General features: G+C 40.4%; 1 protein-coding gene across 7 annotated transcripts in view; it reads left to right on the top strand.

Annotated features, from left to right (window-relative positions):
• Positions 1 to 20,714, top strand: part of gria4a (glutamate receptor, ionotropic, AMPA 4a) — a 130,748-nt gene that overhangs the window by 67,864 nt on the left and 42,170 nt on the right. For 6 of the 7 annotated variants that reach the window (XR_008573052.1, XM_054793230.1, XM_054793229.1 and 3 more), the window contains exons 8-10: positions 1,842 to 2,009; positions 4,146 to 4,250; positions 8,163 to 8,273. Coding sequence is in view for 6 of the 7 variants with exons in the window: in XM_054793230.1 (XP_054649205.1) it covers positions 1,842 to 2,009; positions 4,146 to 4,250; positions 8,163 to 8,273 (384 nt within the window). In the remaining variant the exon portion in view is untranslated. Of the gene's footprint in view, positions 1 to 1,841; positions 2,010 to 4,145; positions 4,251 to 8,162; positions 8,274 to 10,143; positions 20,667 to 20,714 lie in introns of those variants that run through there. The other variant, XM_054793234.1, reaches the window with a different exon arrangement.

Raw genomic sequence — 20,714 nt, 5'->3', positions numbered from 1 at the left:
CGCTGTTTGTTGTCAAGGACAGACTCACGTCGCCAATGCACTTCAATCGCTTCATTAACAAGCAGAGATCAAATATGCTGTGAACATTCACACAAGAGCTGCTGCCGGCCACTTTCCACACTGCTAAAACTCAGCTAAACATTCAACCATGGCTAGCTGACATCACACATGTCACCTCCCAGGCCCCGCCTCTTAAAGGCGCACACAGGTCACAGCTATTACACTACATCACGTCTTCGGAATGCCCATTTGTATTTTTTGTCATTTAGCCATTTTCATGCTTGAAAATGCTTCATTTAGGTCAAGAATATGTAAGATTTGATTAAAAATGCATGTTTTTTGACTAATAATAGACCGTAGTAAACCACAAAGCAGTGCTAATTTATTAATTCATTGATTTTCAAAAACTGTGATTGAGTTAAGCTGCAAAAAAGTGCCGAGGAATGACTGTATATCTATTTCAAGCTTTGTTTTACTTCTAGTTATTAGTATCAGTATTTCAGTTTTTCCTGTTCACATTCTGCCTTTTTGCTCAATTTTTTCCAATTTTTTTTTTTTTTTTTTTTTTGTTCAATATTATTTCTACTGGGCCGCACGGTGGTCTAGTGGTTAGCACGTTGGCCAATACAGGAACAGCCTGGAGATCGGGAAGACCTGGGTTCGATTCTCCCCTGGCCATTTCTGTGTGGAGTTTGCATGTTCTCCCCGTGTGCGCGTGGGTTTTCTCCGGGTACTCCGGCTTCCTCCCACATTCCCAAAAACATGCAGGTGAGGTTAATTGGCGACTCTAAATTGTCCATAGGTATGAATGTGAGTGTGAATGGTTGTTTGTCTATATGTGCCCTGCGATTGGCTGGCGACCAGTCCAGGGTGTACCCCGCCTGTCGCCCGAAGTCAGCTGGGATAGGCTCCAGCATGCCCCCGCGACCCTAATGAGGATGAAGCGGTATAGAAAATGGATGGATGGATGGATTATTTCTACTTTGTGCCGTGGACCGATTAAAAATAAAAAGCCCCTCGGTCGCATTTTGGACACCCCTGCTACCTGGACAGTAAAAAAGCATCAATACTGGACTGGTAGACTCAGGGAGCACTAACGGTCCAATGCTACACCACCTGGCACCAACTTACACAACATAAACTTGTTTATGTATTGCAGTGTTTGATACATTCCACATAAATTGTTTTGTTTGCTTGTCACCGATCAGTCACACACCGAAAGGCACCTACTATCACACATATATGAATAAAAAGCGGATAACTTATTTGCACTAGTACTGGTCATTAAAGCATCTCACCTAGAGAGATGTCTACCTGCAGAGGTGTGGAGAGCATCCACTGACTTCCTCAGCTCACTTCCTTATTACCTCCCATCGTTGTGCCTCTAGTTGTTTCTGCTGTGAAGTGAAGGATGCCCGCTGTGTGTTTGAGTGCCCCCGCCTGTGTGTCTGCGTGTGAGCTGGCTGGGGGTGCTGCAGCTTCATGAGTGCAATGGTGTTCCCTGCTGAGGCGTGTGTTACTTTTAATGAAATTGTCAAATGACCTGTCAGGACCACCAACACTTTTCCAAAATCTCCATCTCCCTTTAAAGAGAATTCAATGGCACATTGACTGAACTGGTTTGTACTGCTCATAGCAGTCGTAATCGAAGATTAATTTGAATTAATGGGATGATTGGTCTGTTTATGTGGGTATTTTGGAGTTTTTAGTAACGTTTGCTGTCTATAATGCACTTTTTATCTGTTTATTCTAACAGACATGTAAGGTATAATGCAGAGTCAGTGTCCACAATGAATTGTAATACATTATTTGTTCTCTCTGTTTTTTCCTCCAATTTCCAGTATACCTCATCTCTGACATATGATGGTGTGTTAGTGATGGCTGAGGCCTTCCGCACTCTCCGCCGTCAGAAAATCGATATCAGCCGACGCGGAAACGCTGGAGACTGCTTGGCCAATCCCGCTGCTCCCTGGAATCAAGGAATAGATATGGAGCGCGCGCTCAAACAGGTGATTATTTTTGAGGCTGCCGGGATAGCTTTCAGTATTTTTTTTTAATTCAGTTAAAAAACGTTTTTCGGCATTAATTTGTAAATGTATGAAAACGGGTTAACTTCTTAGCAGGATACGTCGGCACGGTACCTTATGCAGTGGAGCTAGGAGTGAAATTCACTGCTGCAGGGTCCCCTTCTGTCTCCTGTATTGTATTTTACTTCTGTTTCTGTTACCTGCATCAATGTCCATGTCATTTTAACGTAATGATACAACCCACACACTACAACAGACAAACTTAAAGCTTTGTATTTGTATGACTTACTCCTTTGGTCTTAGGTTACAGTGTGCTCTTAGTTTGCTAGCGCCTTTGTTCACTTTAGTCTGACTTGACCTCGTTTCCTCGTTTATTGTTTTTTCTTTGTACTTTGTCGTACCTTTTGTCCCTATCACTTTTTGTTCTTTCCTTCCAGTACTTTGTATCCCTTGTGTGCGCCTTTTGTTTAATTAATACAGTGGTATCTTTTCATTATTAATCTGTTCCAAAGGGTCCATCTAAAACCAAATTGTATGAAAACTCAAACTTTTTTTTTCCCCATGGACAACAAAGTACATTAATCAGTTCCAGACACCCAAACGTGTTCACACAAAACAGTTTTAATATTGAACAATTATAGTTTTACATTCCAAAACTCTGCAAAATGCTTATCAAGGATCAATGAAAGGGATTAATGAACACTGAACATCACTTTTAAGTTGACTGAAGAGTCTTGTTGGTGAGAGAGGAGGGGAGGCGAGAGTTACAGATGACATCTTGGAATTCAATAATTGTTCTCACCTTCTTTATCAAAGTGCTGGCACTTGCGACTTTCTGTGGCCCCATGGTGGGTTATTTTGCAGCTATACCCAATAAAAAAGCAGTGACTTTTAGTGTAACTGTGTTAGTTAGCAAAGAACTACAGAATCAACCGGTGATGATGTCACAGATGGTCAACAGAGCCGTAGGAGAACGACTTCCAGTGGGAGTTGGGAGCAGCTAACAGGCGTGTTGTGTACTAAAGACACGTTACGAACACAGTTGGACTCACGCAATGTATTAATAACACAGCAACATAGAGTCACCAACGTGTGAGATTCTTTGTTCAATCAAGCCCACAGAAGTCTACGTGGGCACATAGACTAGCTTGTGTAACAGACTCATTTGAGTTTGCCACTAAACACAGCAGATCCTCTCTCTCCCGATGTGTTTATATGTTTTTTTAAGTACTGTGTTTGCTTTTACCAAAAGACGTGTACTGTCGGAAGTTGCTGTTAGAAATTGGCAGCAGCTCTTTATGGCCTTTAAAAACCAATGACACCAGGGAACTACAGAAGATAGGCATCCTCCGGCAGCTCACCTCAGCCTTGACTCCCGCTACTGCACTGAAACTGCAGAGAAAGCACCGCAGGCAGTGTGAGAGGAAGCAAAGTTCTAGGCTAACAACTAACCGGTACAATCCGACATTTACATATATCGTTCTGACCAATGTTCGCTGGTCGGACAACAGAATGACAATGTATGCCTTTTGAGATCCACCCAGCGGACTATGAGAGAATGTTGTGTTTATGTATTCCCAAACTTGGCTATTGGGCTACAATAGCAACATGCTAACGAGGCAGACCCGTGTTGACAATGTCTGTGTTTATATCAGTGGCGGATCTAACATTAATGGTGCCCAGTTGAGAACCACTGCCTTACAGGATACCGTAGTATTGTGTAAAACTAAGTATTGTGAGATTTAGTGTTGGCTGTGTGATCCAAGATGGCTGAATAAACAAGCAATGTTGGGAGCAGTCCGTCCGCATCTTTAGGAAAACCACAAGAGTCAACTTGCCAGTGGATAAAATGCAAGTTTGTTATGCACAATATGCTATGACAACCGAGACAGTGCATGAGAAACGCTTCAAAACTTTGGCAAAAAAGGAAAAAGGAAAAAACTGGGGCATTCAAAACCCAAGGTTCCGCTGTTTTGGAAATCTACATTCCTGTAAGTGTCAGCATTGGACTTCACCACCTGGTAACAGCTGGTGGTCATACAGTATAATATACCTATACTTTATATTGTGTTATGGAAACTATATGGATGGATTTTGTTCTGTTTTTTATGAATCCAGGTGCGCATTCAGGGACTGACGGGCAATATACAGTTCGATCACTTTGGACGGAGAGTAAACTATACAATGGACGTGTTTGAACTGAAGAGCAATGGACCACGGAAGGTAGGATTTATATATGGTAATTTGATATTAACATACAGTACTGTGTAGAAGTCACTACTTTCATTGTTTAACATTTTTCACATTTTGTCATTTTTAACACAGTTAAACAGTAAATAGGACAGACACAATTAGCAGCATTGCACAGTTTCCACCAAACTTTGTGGAGGGTTGTGGAAGAATTTGCTCATACCTTTAATTAGCATTAAACTACATACCGGGGGTATCAAACTCAATTCACCTGGAGGTCTGGATGAGGGTTGGCCACATAAGGTATTCCACAAAAAATGGTTTCAGGTATCAACAAAAAGTATAACTGTTCCAGTAATCTCGATCTTTATTAGTAACAGTTCAGAACATGAATGGGTTCTTCAGAACATGAATGGTTCTTCAGAACACAACTGCCAAAGACCTATCAGCGCTTCCTCTTACACAGTGTCACTGGGAGTCCTTCTGGCTTCCCAGCATGCCTTGCAGCACTTGTTTTATACATAGAAAGCTGCTAAAGCTACGTGTTTAGAGTTAACGTAGCTGTTAGTAGTAGCAGTCACTGACGAGCTCACTATGTGCCCCTCTTAGTGAAAGAGCCTCTTCCTTTAAACAAACTGAAGTGTCTTTGACCATCTCTTGTGCTCTAACTTGTACTCAGGTTTGCTATAATAGGTTATATATAATATTAATATTAGGGCTGTGAATCGATTAAAACATTTAATCAAAATCAATTGCATTTTTTCTGTAGTTACCTCATAATTAATCGCAATTAACAAACAAACCCAAATGCACTCTCTATCACTGTCAACAAATCTAATGGTCGCCTCAAGACTTTTGCAGAGTGTTGTATTATCTAACTGAAAACCTAGTCTGATAGAGTGGAGGGCAACGCAAGGTCACATCAGACAAATACGCCTACAAAATAGAAGACGTCCAAGAAAAGAAAGTCCAAGATGGGCACAATCGCAGCAAAACAAGTTTAAACGTGTTGTTGCAACACAAACTTGTTTTAGTGACTTTTATGAAATAATAAGATAAGAATTATTGAAGGATTGGCAATTGTGTCATTTTCATTTTTGTTACTGCCAGAACTGGTGGAATAAATATTGTAGGGAGTTGATCTTGATGGCAGGAAGGTAGCCAGCAGCGAAGGCAAACTCAAAAAACATGAACTGAAAACGACAGATAACTTACTGGCCATATGTGTACGCAGTTTCTCACAACACATATCAAGGATCTGACAAGACTGAAACACAAAGAGGGAAAGTAGATACTCAGACAGATGCTCAAAACATGACGCAGTTGAACAAGACATGATGGCAGGTAAAGAGCGGATTCGGGCCAAGCACACCACATGGAACTGTTAACAGGGACAGAGTGAATCGACACACGAAAGAGTACCGCAAGAGGGGTGGCAGGAAGTGATTGGTTAAATACACAATGGCATTGCTGATACAGACGGCAATGACAAAATAACATTCAGCAGAGTGCAAACCTCCACCAAGGCCAAACATGAAATTTAGAGCAGTGCTGTTCCACTCCACCCCAGTAGGTGGCGGTAATTTGCATTACAACCAAAACAGAGATCAAGAGGTACTTCATTTGTGTTTGGCAGAGGTCACTAAGATTATCAGTAATTAATTCAAGTCAGACGTTGTAAACGTTTTGAACCAAATAACCACAAAAAAAACAAGTGCAAAATTCTAACATTCCCTTAATTTGCCTCACAGGATTAATAAAGCATAGCTATCCATCTGTCATACTGAAATTAAGCAGTCTCGATAGGACTGTGACGTGATGGTTTTACAGAAATACCCCTCGATATTGCCATAGCTTTTTGGTGTGCCAGCAGCTTTATGGTTAACCTTGGCCAGTGACGTGCGGTGAGATTCATGGCTGGTGAGGCACTGACTTTTCAGTCAATGTGATTGTCCTCCCCAAGGAAAAGCTCTGATACTTTGTTGTAAAAGTCATCCTTCTTTCCTTTTAGTTTTAAAAGTCTCTCTGCCGCTTTTGCTCTCTGTAGAAAGATGGCAACGACAAGCACCTGCCATCTCATGTACACCCTTTTCATGGTGACTAGGCCTGTCACGATATAATATACACGATATATATACTGTATATATAAGCGATATCATTGTCAACATTATTTCAAGACCAATTTTAATACCTCAATGTGCACCAAACGCATTTTTCTGCGTCCAGAACATGTACTTTGGCCAAACTCCGACAAAACGTTACCCCTTATTAAACGTAAACAGCGTATTTCACAGACAATGTTGCACGTGAATCAAGGAAGTGTAGTGTATATGCAGAGGAGCCGACATCTGCATTGACACACAATGTAAACTATTTCCAGGGTTTTTTTTTTTTGTTTTGTTAATATTCAGACAAGAACAAAAGTGACACTGATTCAAAATCAGAATTGTGATATACCGTCCATGATACGAGTTACGTTTTGTTTTTCTACTGATCTATTTTTTCTAATCAATACACTTTGGGGAACTATTGTTTTATATCATGTTTCCGTGGAAGGTGAAGTGTGTCATTCTTATGCTAACTAACAATACGTTGAAGAACACTTCAATTGGATTTAAGCATAATTGACTTGTGGCTCCTGTTTTTATTGTTATGTGTGTTTTTTATTGGAGTGTTTTTTTTCTTAACGGAGACAGGTTCTATTTTTTTATTGACTGAGACTGAGCAGACTGAGCATCCATTTTATTTTAATTGGGGTTTGGGTTTTTTTTTTTGCTTTTTTTGTTTAATTTATGATGTTGTCTGTTTGTTTCATTTATTTTATTTGAAAGCTCTTGAGATTCCAATTACAAATACACTTGAGAAATTAAAGTTTATTGCTTTTGATAGTGTGTACTCACATTACTATGCCATATATTATCATTACATTGAGGAAAAAATGGTCTGAAAATAATGTTGACAATAATATTGTTTATCGTCAATAATTTGTAGGACAATTATAGGACAATTATAGTCCCACAAAATTGGTTATCGTGACAGGCCTAGTCATGACCCTTGAAGTAACTGCACAGTCACTGGTACCCCTTTCAGGAGAATCACCTATTTGTGTTTGCTTGCTTGTTACTCTTCACAACGCTCACTTGCAGCACTCTGTGTGTGCACTTGCTAGCGCCCCGCCCCCTCACTGGGACAAAGAGACTGAATCTGACAGGAGGGTTCACTCACTTTGTTCATTCCGCTATTGAAGAAACACGCCCAGGTGTACAGATGCACAGAGTGAACTCTCTTGTCATCCAGCCTGTTTGGTAGAGAGAGAGGAGGAAAACAAACACACATGCACAATATATCGAGGATGGAAAAATTGTTGTGTTTTTATTTAGCATGCGGTTAATTGATTTATTGATTATTGTGACAGGCCTAATGGTGACCCAGAATACTGATTGCCTCACCGTATAACATTTTAATATGTATGCCAAATGTTAAGATTTATTTTATGTTATCATGATACGTTTTTTAGTTTTCATGATGACAGGTGAAGCAGAACCTCTCTTGACGGCACATCACTGAGCTTGGCATATCTAAAAGTGGGAAAATATGTGAGTGGGAACGCTTGATCCAGGCATCATGTTGAGTTAAGACTCTCATGATTAATATTTTCTTACTGGATGAAATATACAACTCTGACAACAAATACAAACCACAATGTTCCTGGCAGCTCCATTCAGATCCTTCAAAAGTAGTGTGCTTTGCTGAAAGTTCTTGGCTCACACTCACGATACTCAGTTCCAAGGGAAAATTTGTGGTAGGACTTTTTACTTCCATTCTATGCATTCTTATTAGTTTTATTACTGTTTGTGTCTCTTGTCTTTATTGTAATTGTGTTCTGGATGAGTTGCGCTATAAAACACACTAATTGACTGTTTTCTTCTTTGTCACTCCTCTCAGATTGGTTACTGGAACGACATCGACAAACTTGTCTTGGTGCAGAATGAAAACTCCTTGTCCAATGACAGCTCAGCGATGGAGAACCGAACCGTAATTGTGACGACCATCATGGTAATGTTCCCTACTTTCTACATAATGAATGGTATCCAAACTCCAACCTGTTTAATTGAATTTAAACAAATCTTGATCAGAAGTAGAATTTTTACAGATAACGAAATGCAATGGAATACCTGCTACATAAGTCTTAGGTGGAAGGAGTTCAACTTCATCAGATGCAGCAAAGACAAGCAGAGTCACGATTGGCCCGAGGCGGACGTTTACTTCTTTTATGGGTCTAATAAGGAGCCATGTGGGGAAGAGCAGCATGAGTGTCCTGTGGCAAAATTTGATTCATGCCTCCAAAAAAAAAATCTAAAAAAATGTAAGTGAACCCTCAGAGCGTGGCCACAAGGGAGAGACACTTGATTATACTAATATCTCATTAGTAGGCAAATCTAAACGTGACCTCACATCACCGTTTAGATGTGACCTCATTTTAGTCTCCTCTAATGTATTTCACATGCCAACCCACTGCCAATTAAATAATCATCTAATATTTCCTAACTATCCAAGACAAGAGGAGGGCCGATTGAATGTGTTTGTGCACATCATCTGCATGGAAGTGATTTCACATCACCCATCTGTGGCCCATTTACGACGGCCACCCCTTTCCTTTAAATGCATTCTGTTCAATTTGGCAGACAAACTGATGCAAGGGAAAGCAATTCCAAAGACTCTTATCTCTGATACCCCTTTTGCGCTGCGAATCCAAATCCAAATTTTCATTTCTACAGTCCTTAATAGGAAGAAACTTTCATAAACATTTCGTATATGCAGTCAGGTGTGCAATTATACTGAAATGTACTCTGAACAAAAATACTTGGACACTGTTTTTGCTCCAACTTTTCACAAACTAAACTCAAGTACACAAAAGGCCTATCTCTTTCAAATATTCATAATTCATAACTCATCACAGGTGATGAGTTACAACATGATTATTACACGTGTGCCTTAGGCTGGCCACAATAAAAGGCCACTCCATAATGTGCAGTTTAACTGTGTGGGAAGTATCAGATGTGACCACCATTTGCCTCAAATCCTGTGTATTGCGATCCAGAGCATCCCAAACTTGCTCAATGGATGACCTGTCCGGTGAGTAAACTGGGATGTTTTCAGCTTCCAGAAATTGCATACAGATCCTTGCGACATGGGGCCGTGCATTATCATGCTGCGACATGAAGTGATGGTCATGGATGCATGGCAGAACAATGGGCTTCTGGATCTCGTTGCGGTATCTCATCAGTCAAATGCACCTCAGGCTGTCTAATCGGCATCTTGATATACCACACCTGTGTGGTGGATGAATGATGAATGCTCACTAACACAGATTTAGACAGATTTGTGAACAATATTTGCGGGAGATAAGCTTTTTGTGTACGTAGAAAAAGTTTGAGATATTTCAGTTTAGCTCATGAAAAATGGAAGCATAAACAAAAGTGTGTTGTTCACATAACGAATACATTATATTGTGCCATGTCTCCTGTGGTGTGTGTGTGTGTGTGTGTGTGTTATGATGATCCACTCAGGCACCATATATGAATTATATGAAATTCCAGCACCTGAAGTGATGACAATAGAATCTGCATGCCGACTTAATGAATTGTCAAGGGAGTGTAATGAGTGTAGTGCTATCATTTTCAGTGTTGTAGTCTTTTACTCTTTGGTTGTAAAAGAGATGCAGGTCAAAACAAAACAAGACAAAACAGAGCATTACTGTACACGTCTTTTCGATGTGTTCCTTCCCATTTTCTGTCCCCTTGCTCTCCTGTCACTCCATCGACCCCACTGTTCCTCTTCTCACGCCTCCTCCATATCTCCCTGTGGATGGTGACCTCAGCAGACCTTGGCTAACATTAGCTCAGCCACCTCCTCCTCTTTGCAGCCTCTGATGAAGAAGAAGCCTCTGCTGCGACACTGAAGATACAGCAGCGCAACGCACCTCACCCGAGTCCCTGGCCTTATGGAGAAAGACACACAAAGACTGATAGACTGAGTGTCTCTAAAGCTCTGCATTTAATGTGAATGCATTGTGCATTTTGTTTTAGCTTAGCTTAGGAAGCTAAATTTTTTGAATGGCTTTTCTTTCACAGTAGTCTTTTGGCCTTGGGAAGTCTATACTCTATACTGAGTGACATTCTGGTTATACAAGGTCATTATAGCATTGCTACAACAAATCTCATCTTTTGTGGAGTACAGTCGTCCCTCGCTACATTCCGGTTCGAACATCGCTCTATCGCATTTTACTATAATAATTTGCCTAAATGAAGCATCTTCAAGAATAAAAATGGCTAAATGAAGTAAAATACAAATATAAGACCCCATTGAAATTGTGAATGTAGTATTGTACATTGGTCACTAGGTGTCAGTAGTTGTTCGGTGAGACAAGCACCAGACTTGATTGCCAGAACAACAGGCTTTTATTGCAGGTTTAAATGATCTCACAACAAGCACAATAATAATAACATAATAATAATAATAATGACAATAACACAGGCGGGCCGCGCGGTGGCCTTGTGGCCTGTTGGCCACACAGTCAGGAGATCGGGAAGATCTGGGTTCGACTCTCCGTTGGGCATCTCTGTGTGGAGTTTGCATGTTCTCCCCGTGGTTTTCTCCGGGTACTCCTGTTTCCTCCCACATTCCGAAAACATGCATGTTAGGTTAATTGGAGACTCTAAATTGGTAATAGGTATGAATGTGAGCCTGAATGGCTGAATGGCTGTTTGTCTATATGTGCCCTGCGATTGGCTGGCGACCAGTCTATCTCACCCAAAGTCAGCTGGGATAGGCTCCAGCATACCCGCGGCCCTAGTGAGGATAAGCGGCATGGAAGATGGATGGATGGATAACACAGGCTACTAGCCGCAACCCCCGACAAGCTAAAACTCAACTCTGAACCCCTGACTTCACTTCTTGTCCTCCACAAGGAACTCATTTTCTGTGACACACAAAAGCACAAGTCTTAAATGGATTCTTTTCTCTTACTGCTATTTTGGGTAATACAAATGTAAAGGTGACTATAGGAGTGTTATTTAATGTCTAGTAATGTTACAAATTTTATTTAGAAGAAAGAAATCATACTTTGCGGAAATTCACTTTTTACGGTCAGGTCTGGAACCAATTAACCGCGATAAACGAGGGATTACTGTATTGTACGAGGGGTGTATGAAAAGCAGAAAAACTAAAAGGGGTAAGGGATTTTTGATCATTTATTTTTCAACATAGTCCCCCTCATGGGATGAACGCTTGCTCCAACGGTGCTGAAGCGCTTTCATCCCGGTGTAGAAGAACTCTTTTGTTTGGGACTCAAGAAACCCCTCAACTGCAGCTATGACATCATCATCACTGGCAAAATGGCGACCAGCCAAGGCTTTTTTTCATTTGGGGGAAAAGATGGAAGTCGGAGGGGGCCAGGTCTGGCGAATAAGGTGGATGGGGAACAAGTTTGAATATAAGAAGCATGTTAGAATCTTAAACTTTGGTCGGAATACTTACAAAAGGTTGAACTTTTAAAACAATCATAGGTGTGACCATGCATCGACGCTTCTTACACACAATGTTTACAACTTTTCATACACCCCTTGTATATCTAAAATAAGTATTCTGCCTCGAATGTTACCATTCATTTCCACTGAGTTGAACGATGCCATTTGAAATGATTACAATTTAGAAATAAAAATCATAGAAGCCCAAATATGACTTCATCTAAAAAAAAAAAATCAGATAAAATGGAATGAAGCGTCAATATTTCATCAGGATTTTATTATATTGCACATTTGAAGTAATCCCAATTTAATACGGAAGACCCAACTGAGCATGTTTATATGATATTGCTCTTTTATCTCACATTTTAAAAAATCTTCACGTAGAAGACTCCCCTTTTGTGCTTTCTCCGTCCCCCCGTTCACATGGTAAAAAATCCCAAGCGTACCAAAATGCGATGGGTACAAGAATATAGGTTGTAGTAGTGAGGGTATCCTCCTTCATAGATGAAAAATGTGAATGAAGCATGCTGGTGTGAAAGCATCTTTAAACTACTTGTTAACTTGATGGGCGGCCTCATGTTTCCACATTACCGGTCATCCATCTTCATCCCTCAGCTCCATCACTTTTGTAAATCTACTCAGTCATGCCTGCCGGGTCGACTAGCCTCCTATTTCAGTTCCTCTGAGGGAGGAGCTGTGAAGGTCAAGGCCATAATTGAATTGATTCTGTTGCCAGATGCACAAATGACACATTCAGGATTTAACCTTGAATATTAGGATACAGTGTTCCCTCGTTTCGCGGGGCATAGGTTCCCAAAATAGCCTGCAATAGATGAAATCCTCAAAGTAACCAACTTTATTCTTTTACAATTATTATATATGTTTCAAGGTTCATTGGCAACACCTGGTACACCTGGGATGCTAGGTGTTGCCGATGAGCTCCCTGGAGGTGTCATGGGCCTATCATTGAAACACCAATGAAGGAGGGTGCCCACCTGACGACCCTAATGAAGTTTGAAACCCACCCCCAATAAATTGTACAAAAAAAAATCTACAAAAGCGCGGGAACACTGTACATTTATTTTAAAGTATTACTGCCACTTGTTTACTTTTCTACCACCTCCAATTATGTGAAGTAACTTCTCAAGCTTATACTCACCAGCCACTGATGCGACACAGACGGCAGCATTATCACTTACACACAACTGACAAACTCAAAGTGACATATGGGCCCATTTACACACTTAGCCTGCTGCCTCCATGTAGATCATTCATGCATGCACGCCTTTACGCCTCCACACAATAAATATCACAAACACTACCTGGAAGAGTAAAGTGCACTAATGGTGATCGATTGTTAAGTCAAGTAGCGTTTCCTTTTTGTGCTTAGCATGCAGTTGCTGTTTGTATTGCTAACAGCATCGACACGGCAATGTCTTATTTATGCTGTTTTCTGGCTTTGGTTTTATGGCTCATAAAGATGCTGTGTTTGGGGTTTTATGTGCTCAATATTTAAATATTTGACAACAACATTTGATTAAACAAGGACATTCTTTTTTATTGTCCAATAGATGGTAGCTGGAGTACCAAAATTACTTTTTCTGTTGTGAACACAGCCTAAAGGCTCTGTCCGACTGCACCATTTAACAATTCCATCTGAAAAACAAAGGCATAGTTTTTTTTTACTTCTTCCATTCGTTGTTCAGCTGCTTTACAGTCATATCTACTGTAGAAGTTGACAGGCGGCGCTAGCTGTTCCAAACTTTAAACATAAAAAAATTCAGACAGCCAGTTTTGGATAACAATTTGTGCTTCTCATGTGTTACTTTTTTGCAGTTTTCACCGTTACTCGGGCAAAATCTTATCACTTTTTAGTCTTTTATGGCTGTTGGGCAGGTGGACTGCTCGTCTTCCTCCAACGATGGAAGGCACTATACGCAACATAACATTTTGACAACAAAAGATATGCTTTCACAGTCATGACATGTTATATACAGTGGAACCTTGGTTAGCGCCATTAATCCGTTCCAGAGGACTAATTGAAACGGATACTAACCAAATCAATTTTCCCCATAAGCAACAATGCAAATCTAATGAATCATTTCCAGAAAGCTAAAAATTTTAACACGAAACATTTATAATTATAGTTTTACATGCATAAAACAATGACACGATGTGGATTGTTTTTTGCATGTAAAACTATAATTGTAAAACTATAAAAATGTGTTTTGTGTTAACATTTTTGAGAGTCAACCGCTGATGACATAGCCGAGCGACGTAGATGACTTCTGATTCCTGTTGCCATGTAGTAGCAAGCTAATAAGATGCTAACAAGGAAGTTTCGTCATTAAAAATGCAATAAGAACACAGTTGGACTCATGCAGGTTATTATCAACACGACAAGGCACACGCCATATTCTCCACTAACCGGAAAATGTACGCAAACCGAGGCAAAATTATGGCGTAATTTTTTTACGTTAACCGAAAAACATGCTAACCAGGGCGGACACTAAGGCGGACACTGAGGTCCCACTGTATTCACATATTTCATGTAGGCAGGCCGCTCCCTCTCTTGCAATGCGGTAGGTCGCTTGTGGGACTCGGCAAGTTCCTTGCACGGGACCTCGAAGTATGAGAGTACTCCAAAATAAACAGTAGATAAGAATGATCCAAATATAATTTCAAACCATGCGATGTGAATTGTCCAGAGTCTACGCCAGTTGTGATTAGGCAATGAGCGGAGCTTGGCCTTTTAAAAGACACAAACTGGATGTTGATAGACGTAATGCTGACATTTTTCAGCTACTTTGTTCGTTACTTCAAACAGACGTTACTCAGGCGTTCAATATTCCGTAAACTGGGCTCAATGAAAATGTTCATAATTAAGCATCCATCCATCCATCCATCTTCTATGCCGCTTATCCACACTAGGGTTGCAGGGATGATGGAGCCTATCCCAGCTGACTTCAGGCGAGAGGCGGAGTACACCCTGGACTGGTCGCATGCTTAAGCATTTAGGAGTTATTCATGATGTTCTATCTACCGTATCTAACGTATGGGACCCTTAAGTAACTTGTTAACATGCTTAATGGACATACAAGTGTAAAAGGAAGTTAACACAGGAGCTCGGGGATTATTTGTTGCTCCAGGGCTTAGCAATGGAGTAACTCCAACCCTGTCTGGAATCTTCCTGAAATGTTGTTGAGTTCTAAATTGGTTGACATTTAGAAAGTTAAAATATGGAGGTTCTGCTACACAGTCAGTTTTCTGAGAATGAAAAAATTATTGTACAAAAGCCGAGTAAATATTCATGTAAACTAGCTCCTCTATAAATGGAAAAAAAAGACGACAATGTTAACGAGGTCCTCTGTTGGGGAAGCTAAGTTGGGTTGACTTGACCAAACCATACAATGACAGAGGAGCTAAATTGTTGAAGTGTTTGCTCTTTTTCTGTCTCAATAGCTCAGAGACAATCACGCTGACTCACTGGGCCGATACATCAGTGAGTGGACGATTATGTGCTGTAATTTGACTAATTGAGGAATAAATAGACTTATTATCCAGCTGACAGACTCAAATAGGCTGTGACCGTTTGGCTCGACCCCCTGGCCATTGCAGTGTATGGCTCGCAGGGTGATTAATGCCTACGTCGTTGGCTAACTCATTACGTGACAGTCTGGCTTTTTGCAATAGTGTTGACTGAATGACTGGACGCTTCGTGTGCATCTGCATGCCCTGACAAGCTCACACACGGCGAGTCTTGTCTGCCTCTTTGGGAACCAATTGGGAACCTTTTATGTCTTATCAGCCCAAACCATTTGCTCCTACAAAGCTCAGCCCACCAACTTTTTCTACTTTATATCCGTTGGTCCATTTGTTCTTACTCATTATGTTACTCCCCCCTCCCCGTCGCCCCTTTGTCGTAGTTTCTCTTTATCTCTGTTTCACACTTTGCTGTTTCAAATTCAAAATCTGCCCATGTCGGTCTCTGTTTGGATTCTGATCTGGCCCTTCATCTTTCAGTCTCTCAAGTTTAAACAGGCAATACATTCAATGCGTCACTTTCTCTTGATCAGAGTTCCATTTATACAGTTTGATAATTGCTCTCATTTCCCTTCATTTTTGCCCCCTTCTGCCTCTTCCTACTTGGCCTTCTATGACTCCTGACATTACAGTATATTAGTAGACAGACAAGCGTGATGCTGTCCTCCCAGCAGCAAGCACACACGCACGCAGCACGAGCATTACCTTCACACTGAGACAAAGGCATCTGGGGCAAACTGATAAGAAACCTTCAGGAGAATTTTAAGTGAAACTGGCAGTGTTCCCACTGGTGGGTGTGTGTGTGTGTGTGTGTATGTTGCTGATTTGGCTGATCAAATTTCAAGCACTTAACCTTCCAACAGGATGAACTTGAGGGCAATTTGAAAAGGAGACAAGTGATTGTGTTTTGCTTGTTAGCAGAAATTGATCCAATTATTAGATGAATGACGAATGAATAATAAAATATGAAGGCAATATCAAGGAATTGCTGTTAATCAGTAGAATTAATGTTTGTTGTTTTGCATATGTGTATACGCTCATGATTTTGCACTCTTGGATCTTAAGGAGGTTCTAAGCACAGCTTCAAAATGCAAAAAGAAGAAATGGGAGTGAGACAATTTATTGCAAACAAGCATTACAGTGAAATGGACTGTTCATCAGCTGATCAAACGTTTAAGACAATAGCTCAAAACAACACCCCCTAAAATAAAATTGAAATGTTCAAAAAAGGACTCAGCAATGAATAGCTGCGCCATTCTTGTTAAACACTTCATTGTGACCTGCAGCGGTGTCCTGTTGACAACGCCATTCATTAAAACGCAGACGAGGGCCTTCAGTCATGAGGGATGCCCCCTGAAACATCTCCACATAGCCATCTGCCGTTTGACGCCCCTCCACAAGCTGAAGCTCATTCCAGTAATGTTGGAAGCCATCAGTCAAGATTGGATTTTTTCTCATAATAATAATACTTTCTTCCACCTTTCAATGACCCATGTTTGGTGCTCTTGTGCAAATTCCAAATGGGCAATTTTGTGGCGTTGAAGGAGACGAGGCTTTTGTAGACATTCTTCTAAAAACCCTTCTCTGACAAATGGTTGGTTATGTTGGTTATTGGACTGCACTTAGCACCAGTAACAGCCGAGAATCGTTCCTGACATTGTTTTATGTCTACCACTTGACTTTTTGGTTCCATAACGCTCAGGATATTTGAAGAAGTTTTAAATGACTGTCATACTGCGTCCAACCTCAGCAGCAGCGGCGCGCTTAGGCCTTGCTTATGCAACTCAACAATCCAAACACATTCAAAGAGCAAAAGCTTTTTTGCCTTTGCTATCAAGAGATCATGACAGTGTGAATACCTAACAAAAAATTATATTGAATCCATATTTTTGTCAAGATGTTGTTTTTTGAAGGCTTAACCCTTGGATCAGCTGATGAACAGTCTACTTCACTTAAATTCTTGTCAGCAATAAATTGCTTACTTAAAACAATGTTTTTGTCTCACTCCCATTTCTTTTTTTTGTATTCTGAAGTTCTACTTAGAATCTCCTTAAGATCCAACGATGCAAAATGTAAATTCTTGCAATTTTTCAACTGGTCTTAACATTTTAATCAGGAGTGTAATAGGGGTGTCACGAGACACCCAACTCACAAGACGAGACTATGCAAAAGATTGAGTCCACGTGAATGAGATGAAGAGTTTAACATTACTTCGAACAAATTCGACATATTGGCTCGTTTGTGTTGTGTTGTAAGCTTTGCTTATTATAAATATTCCTGAAGGGGGCTGTGGCATTTGACTTTCATCATGGTTAGTCCTCCTAATTTCTATTTCAAATCATCTTTTGTCCTCCTAATTTTCGAGTACATATCCTTGCATTGCTCCTCATGAGACTCTCTTGCTGTGCTGTTTGTGTATGCTTGTGGCCCCGCTTCTCCCCACAGAGACAAAGTGACTTTATGACTGCAAGGTTTCACTCCATTGCTCTATCAAACGCTGTTGTTCCATGAAGCGTCTAGGTGTTGAACCAATGCACAGAGTGAACGCTCTTCCTGCCTGTTTGGAGGCGAGAGATGAGAAAAACAGACATTCATTCACATGGCAATATTTGAAGACCGGCAAGATTATCAAGTTCATTTTCATTTATCACGTGATTACCTAATTTTATTTTAATTTTAATAATTGCGAGACATTTTTTTTCTGAACAAAACCTGAACTCTTGTGACACGAGACCTTGTGACAAACCTAGTATATAATTCCTAATTATAAAAATGATGTTGCATTATTTTGTATTTCATTGTATCTGAAACCAGTCAGTTTTCTTCTGTCTAGTCACAGCAACATTATTAAGGCGTAGTCACTACCTGCCATATTGAGTGGGGTGAGCGTGTGATGTGCTATTCTCTGCTAAAACACTAGGGGCAGTGTTTTCTTGACAGTGAGCAAACACAACTCTTGTTGACTAGCTGGTCAGCTTCCTGTGTAGTGGCAGTAAACAATGACTAGTTTTAACGCTACGTCCAGATCATGGTTGGAGCCGGAACTATTCTTTTTGAAACACTTTTATTGTTCATGTTGCACCAAAACCGGAGGAGAAGATGTTAACAAAGGTGGGCTGTGCAGCCCCTGAACAATCAAGGTAGAAAATGCTGGAAATGATGTACTAAAAGAAGCTGACCAATCACAGCTCTGTGATCTACCTTGCCTTTGAGGCAAAGTTACATTTTTTGTATGTGCATGTCAAGCTCCGCCAGAGTGTATGGAGGGGGAGGAGCCAGAAGGCGCTGCTTATCTTGTTTCCTGACGTTTGTAAAGAGACCAAATTAAATGTATTAACAATTAAGAATGTTAATTTGAAGCAAAAAGCACATGAGTTACACCTTTAAATGATAAGAGTCTGGTCCCGAGCTGTCGTTGGGATTTCTCCGGGTGACATTCCCAGTCAGTGAGCAGCTTATGAGGATGACAGTGTTGATCTACGAGAGGACGCACGTCTGCTGTTCATTAATTTCATGATTCATGTTGAGTCAGTGGAATGAGCGCCATGGGACCTGCTAATGTTTCTGATAATGTCATTGGGGGAGAAAAACGTTTTTGTAAGTTCTGACACAATAGGGCAATATAGTTATTTGATGGTTATATTAAAGCAGATTCAAATGTAAAATATATTAATATCATAAATTAAGGGCGTACGCACATCCGAGCAATCATACTGTGCTGGGGCCCACTTCACACAAGTCCAGCATGTTGATCTAGTGTGAATGTACACACACACGCACACACACACACACACACACACACACACACACACACACACAATGTAGCCAAGTCATAGAATGACTGTCATGCAATCGCAAGTTATCAGGAGACTCCAAATAATCCAAAAGTCAAACCCACGGCACGCTCACTCACTCGTTACTACATTTGCATGCGTAGTAAAGACATGTCACTTAACTCGAAATTGCAGTAATACAGCAGTGTAGAATTGATTGGACAAGCACATGGACTGAAGCTCAGTGTGAGCGCTGGCTAGCAGCAGATGGAGGGGCTATCGTGCCCAAGCCCAGCACGGTATAAATGGCGATGTACTATGAGTCATAAAGTGAGTACTGCACTACCTAAAAAAACATTTTAATTGTCGTCACCTTTGGAGTAAATGCTTTTGCATAAACAAATCCTAATTCCCTCACATTGTTTCATATCTATATGAAGGACTTTTTTGGTATTTTCATTTACCGTATATGTAAATGCAGAATGAACAATACCTAATGAATGGGAAATTGATTGGTACACCTTGCCATGACAACTTTGGCAAGATGAAATAGATAATAAATGTGGAGTTGGTGCTCCAGCTTCCACTTCTCACACGGCTATTACTAAATAGTTATCCTTTGCTCTCATGTATTATCCACATAGCTGGAGCTCGTTGAAGCTTGATAACTTGATAAATCACAGATTTGTGTTTGATTAAAAGGGGCTCAATAGCATTTTAATAGGCTTGCTTCGGTTGGATTACAAGGGCAGCAGCCTCAGGCATAATACAATAACTCACCACTGATGATGGATGTGCCATCACTCACAAGTGTGTGTGGGTGTGTACGAGAGAGCGTGCTTGATTTCTAATGCTTAATACGAACATACCAAACCATTACACTCACTTGTTACTTTCATCTTTGGAAACCGTACACTGACAAAAGTCATTTTGCCTCTCACAACGCGTCCTCAAAGCAAAACCGTTCCTCCCTCGCTTGTATTTGACTTCTCGAGAAAATCTCTCACTCTCAGCATCAGCGTCAGTGTAGCACTGAGTCAGGTGCACATCCCAGTGGAGGCAGATCAAGACTTGAAATAAGGCACACAAAGTCAGCGAAACTTCCCAAAGAAACCATCCAGCATCTATGTAGGGGAAGAACTGATGTAATATTGCATTTTTCAACTAATGTGTAAGGTGGATGGATTTTCTCAGCTTGTAATAGTAATAATACTCAAAACAATAAAAGAAAGAAAAAGTAAAAATAGAAAGAAAAAAAATATGTGTTCATTTTGCCCTATTCTTTTACCTGTACTGTGTATGTACTATGTATGTACTATACTGTAATATGAATTGTGTCTTTTTTATTGATTTTTTTTCAAGTATGGCACTGCTGTCTACTATTTCTGTTGACGACGGAAAGAAGATGCATTTGTACTTAATGTGTTACATAAAACTACGCATGTAACATTTCTTGAACATTTATAAGATGAATGCTTTGACAGACTGACTTCATCGCTCAGAAATAAATAACAATGATATGAGTCTGTTTGTGTCCCATTTGTTCTTCCACTCTTGCTTGTTTTTCTCGTTTGTTTTCCCGTTTTTGTTCATATTTTATCAGTTTTTTCACCCCCCTGTTTAAATCATCAGTGCAATAATCCTCCTCCAAA

Source organism: Dunckerocampus dactyliophorus, chromosome 12, assembly GCF_027744805.1.
Source record: "Dunckerocampus dactyliophorus isolate RoL2022-P2 chromosome 12, RoL_Ddac_1.1, whole genome shotgun sequence".
NCBI lineage: Eukaryota > Metazoa > Chordata > Actinopteri > Syngnathiformes > Syngnathidae > Dunckerocampus > Dunckerocampus dactyliophorus.
The sequence above is the reverse complement of the archived record's forward strand: the minus strand, read 5'-3'. Positions and strand labels throughout refer to the sequence as shown.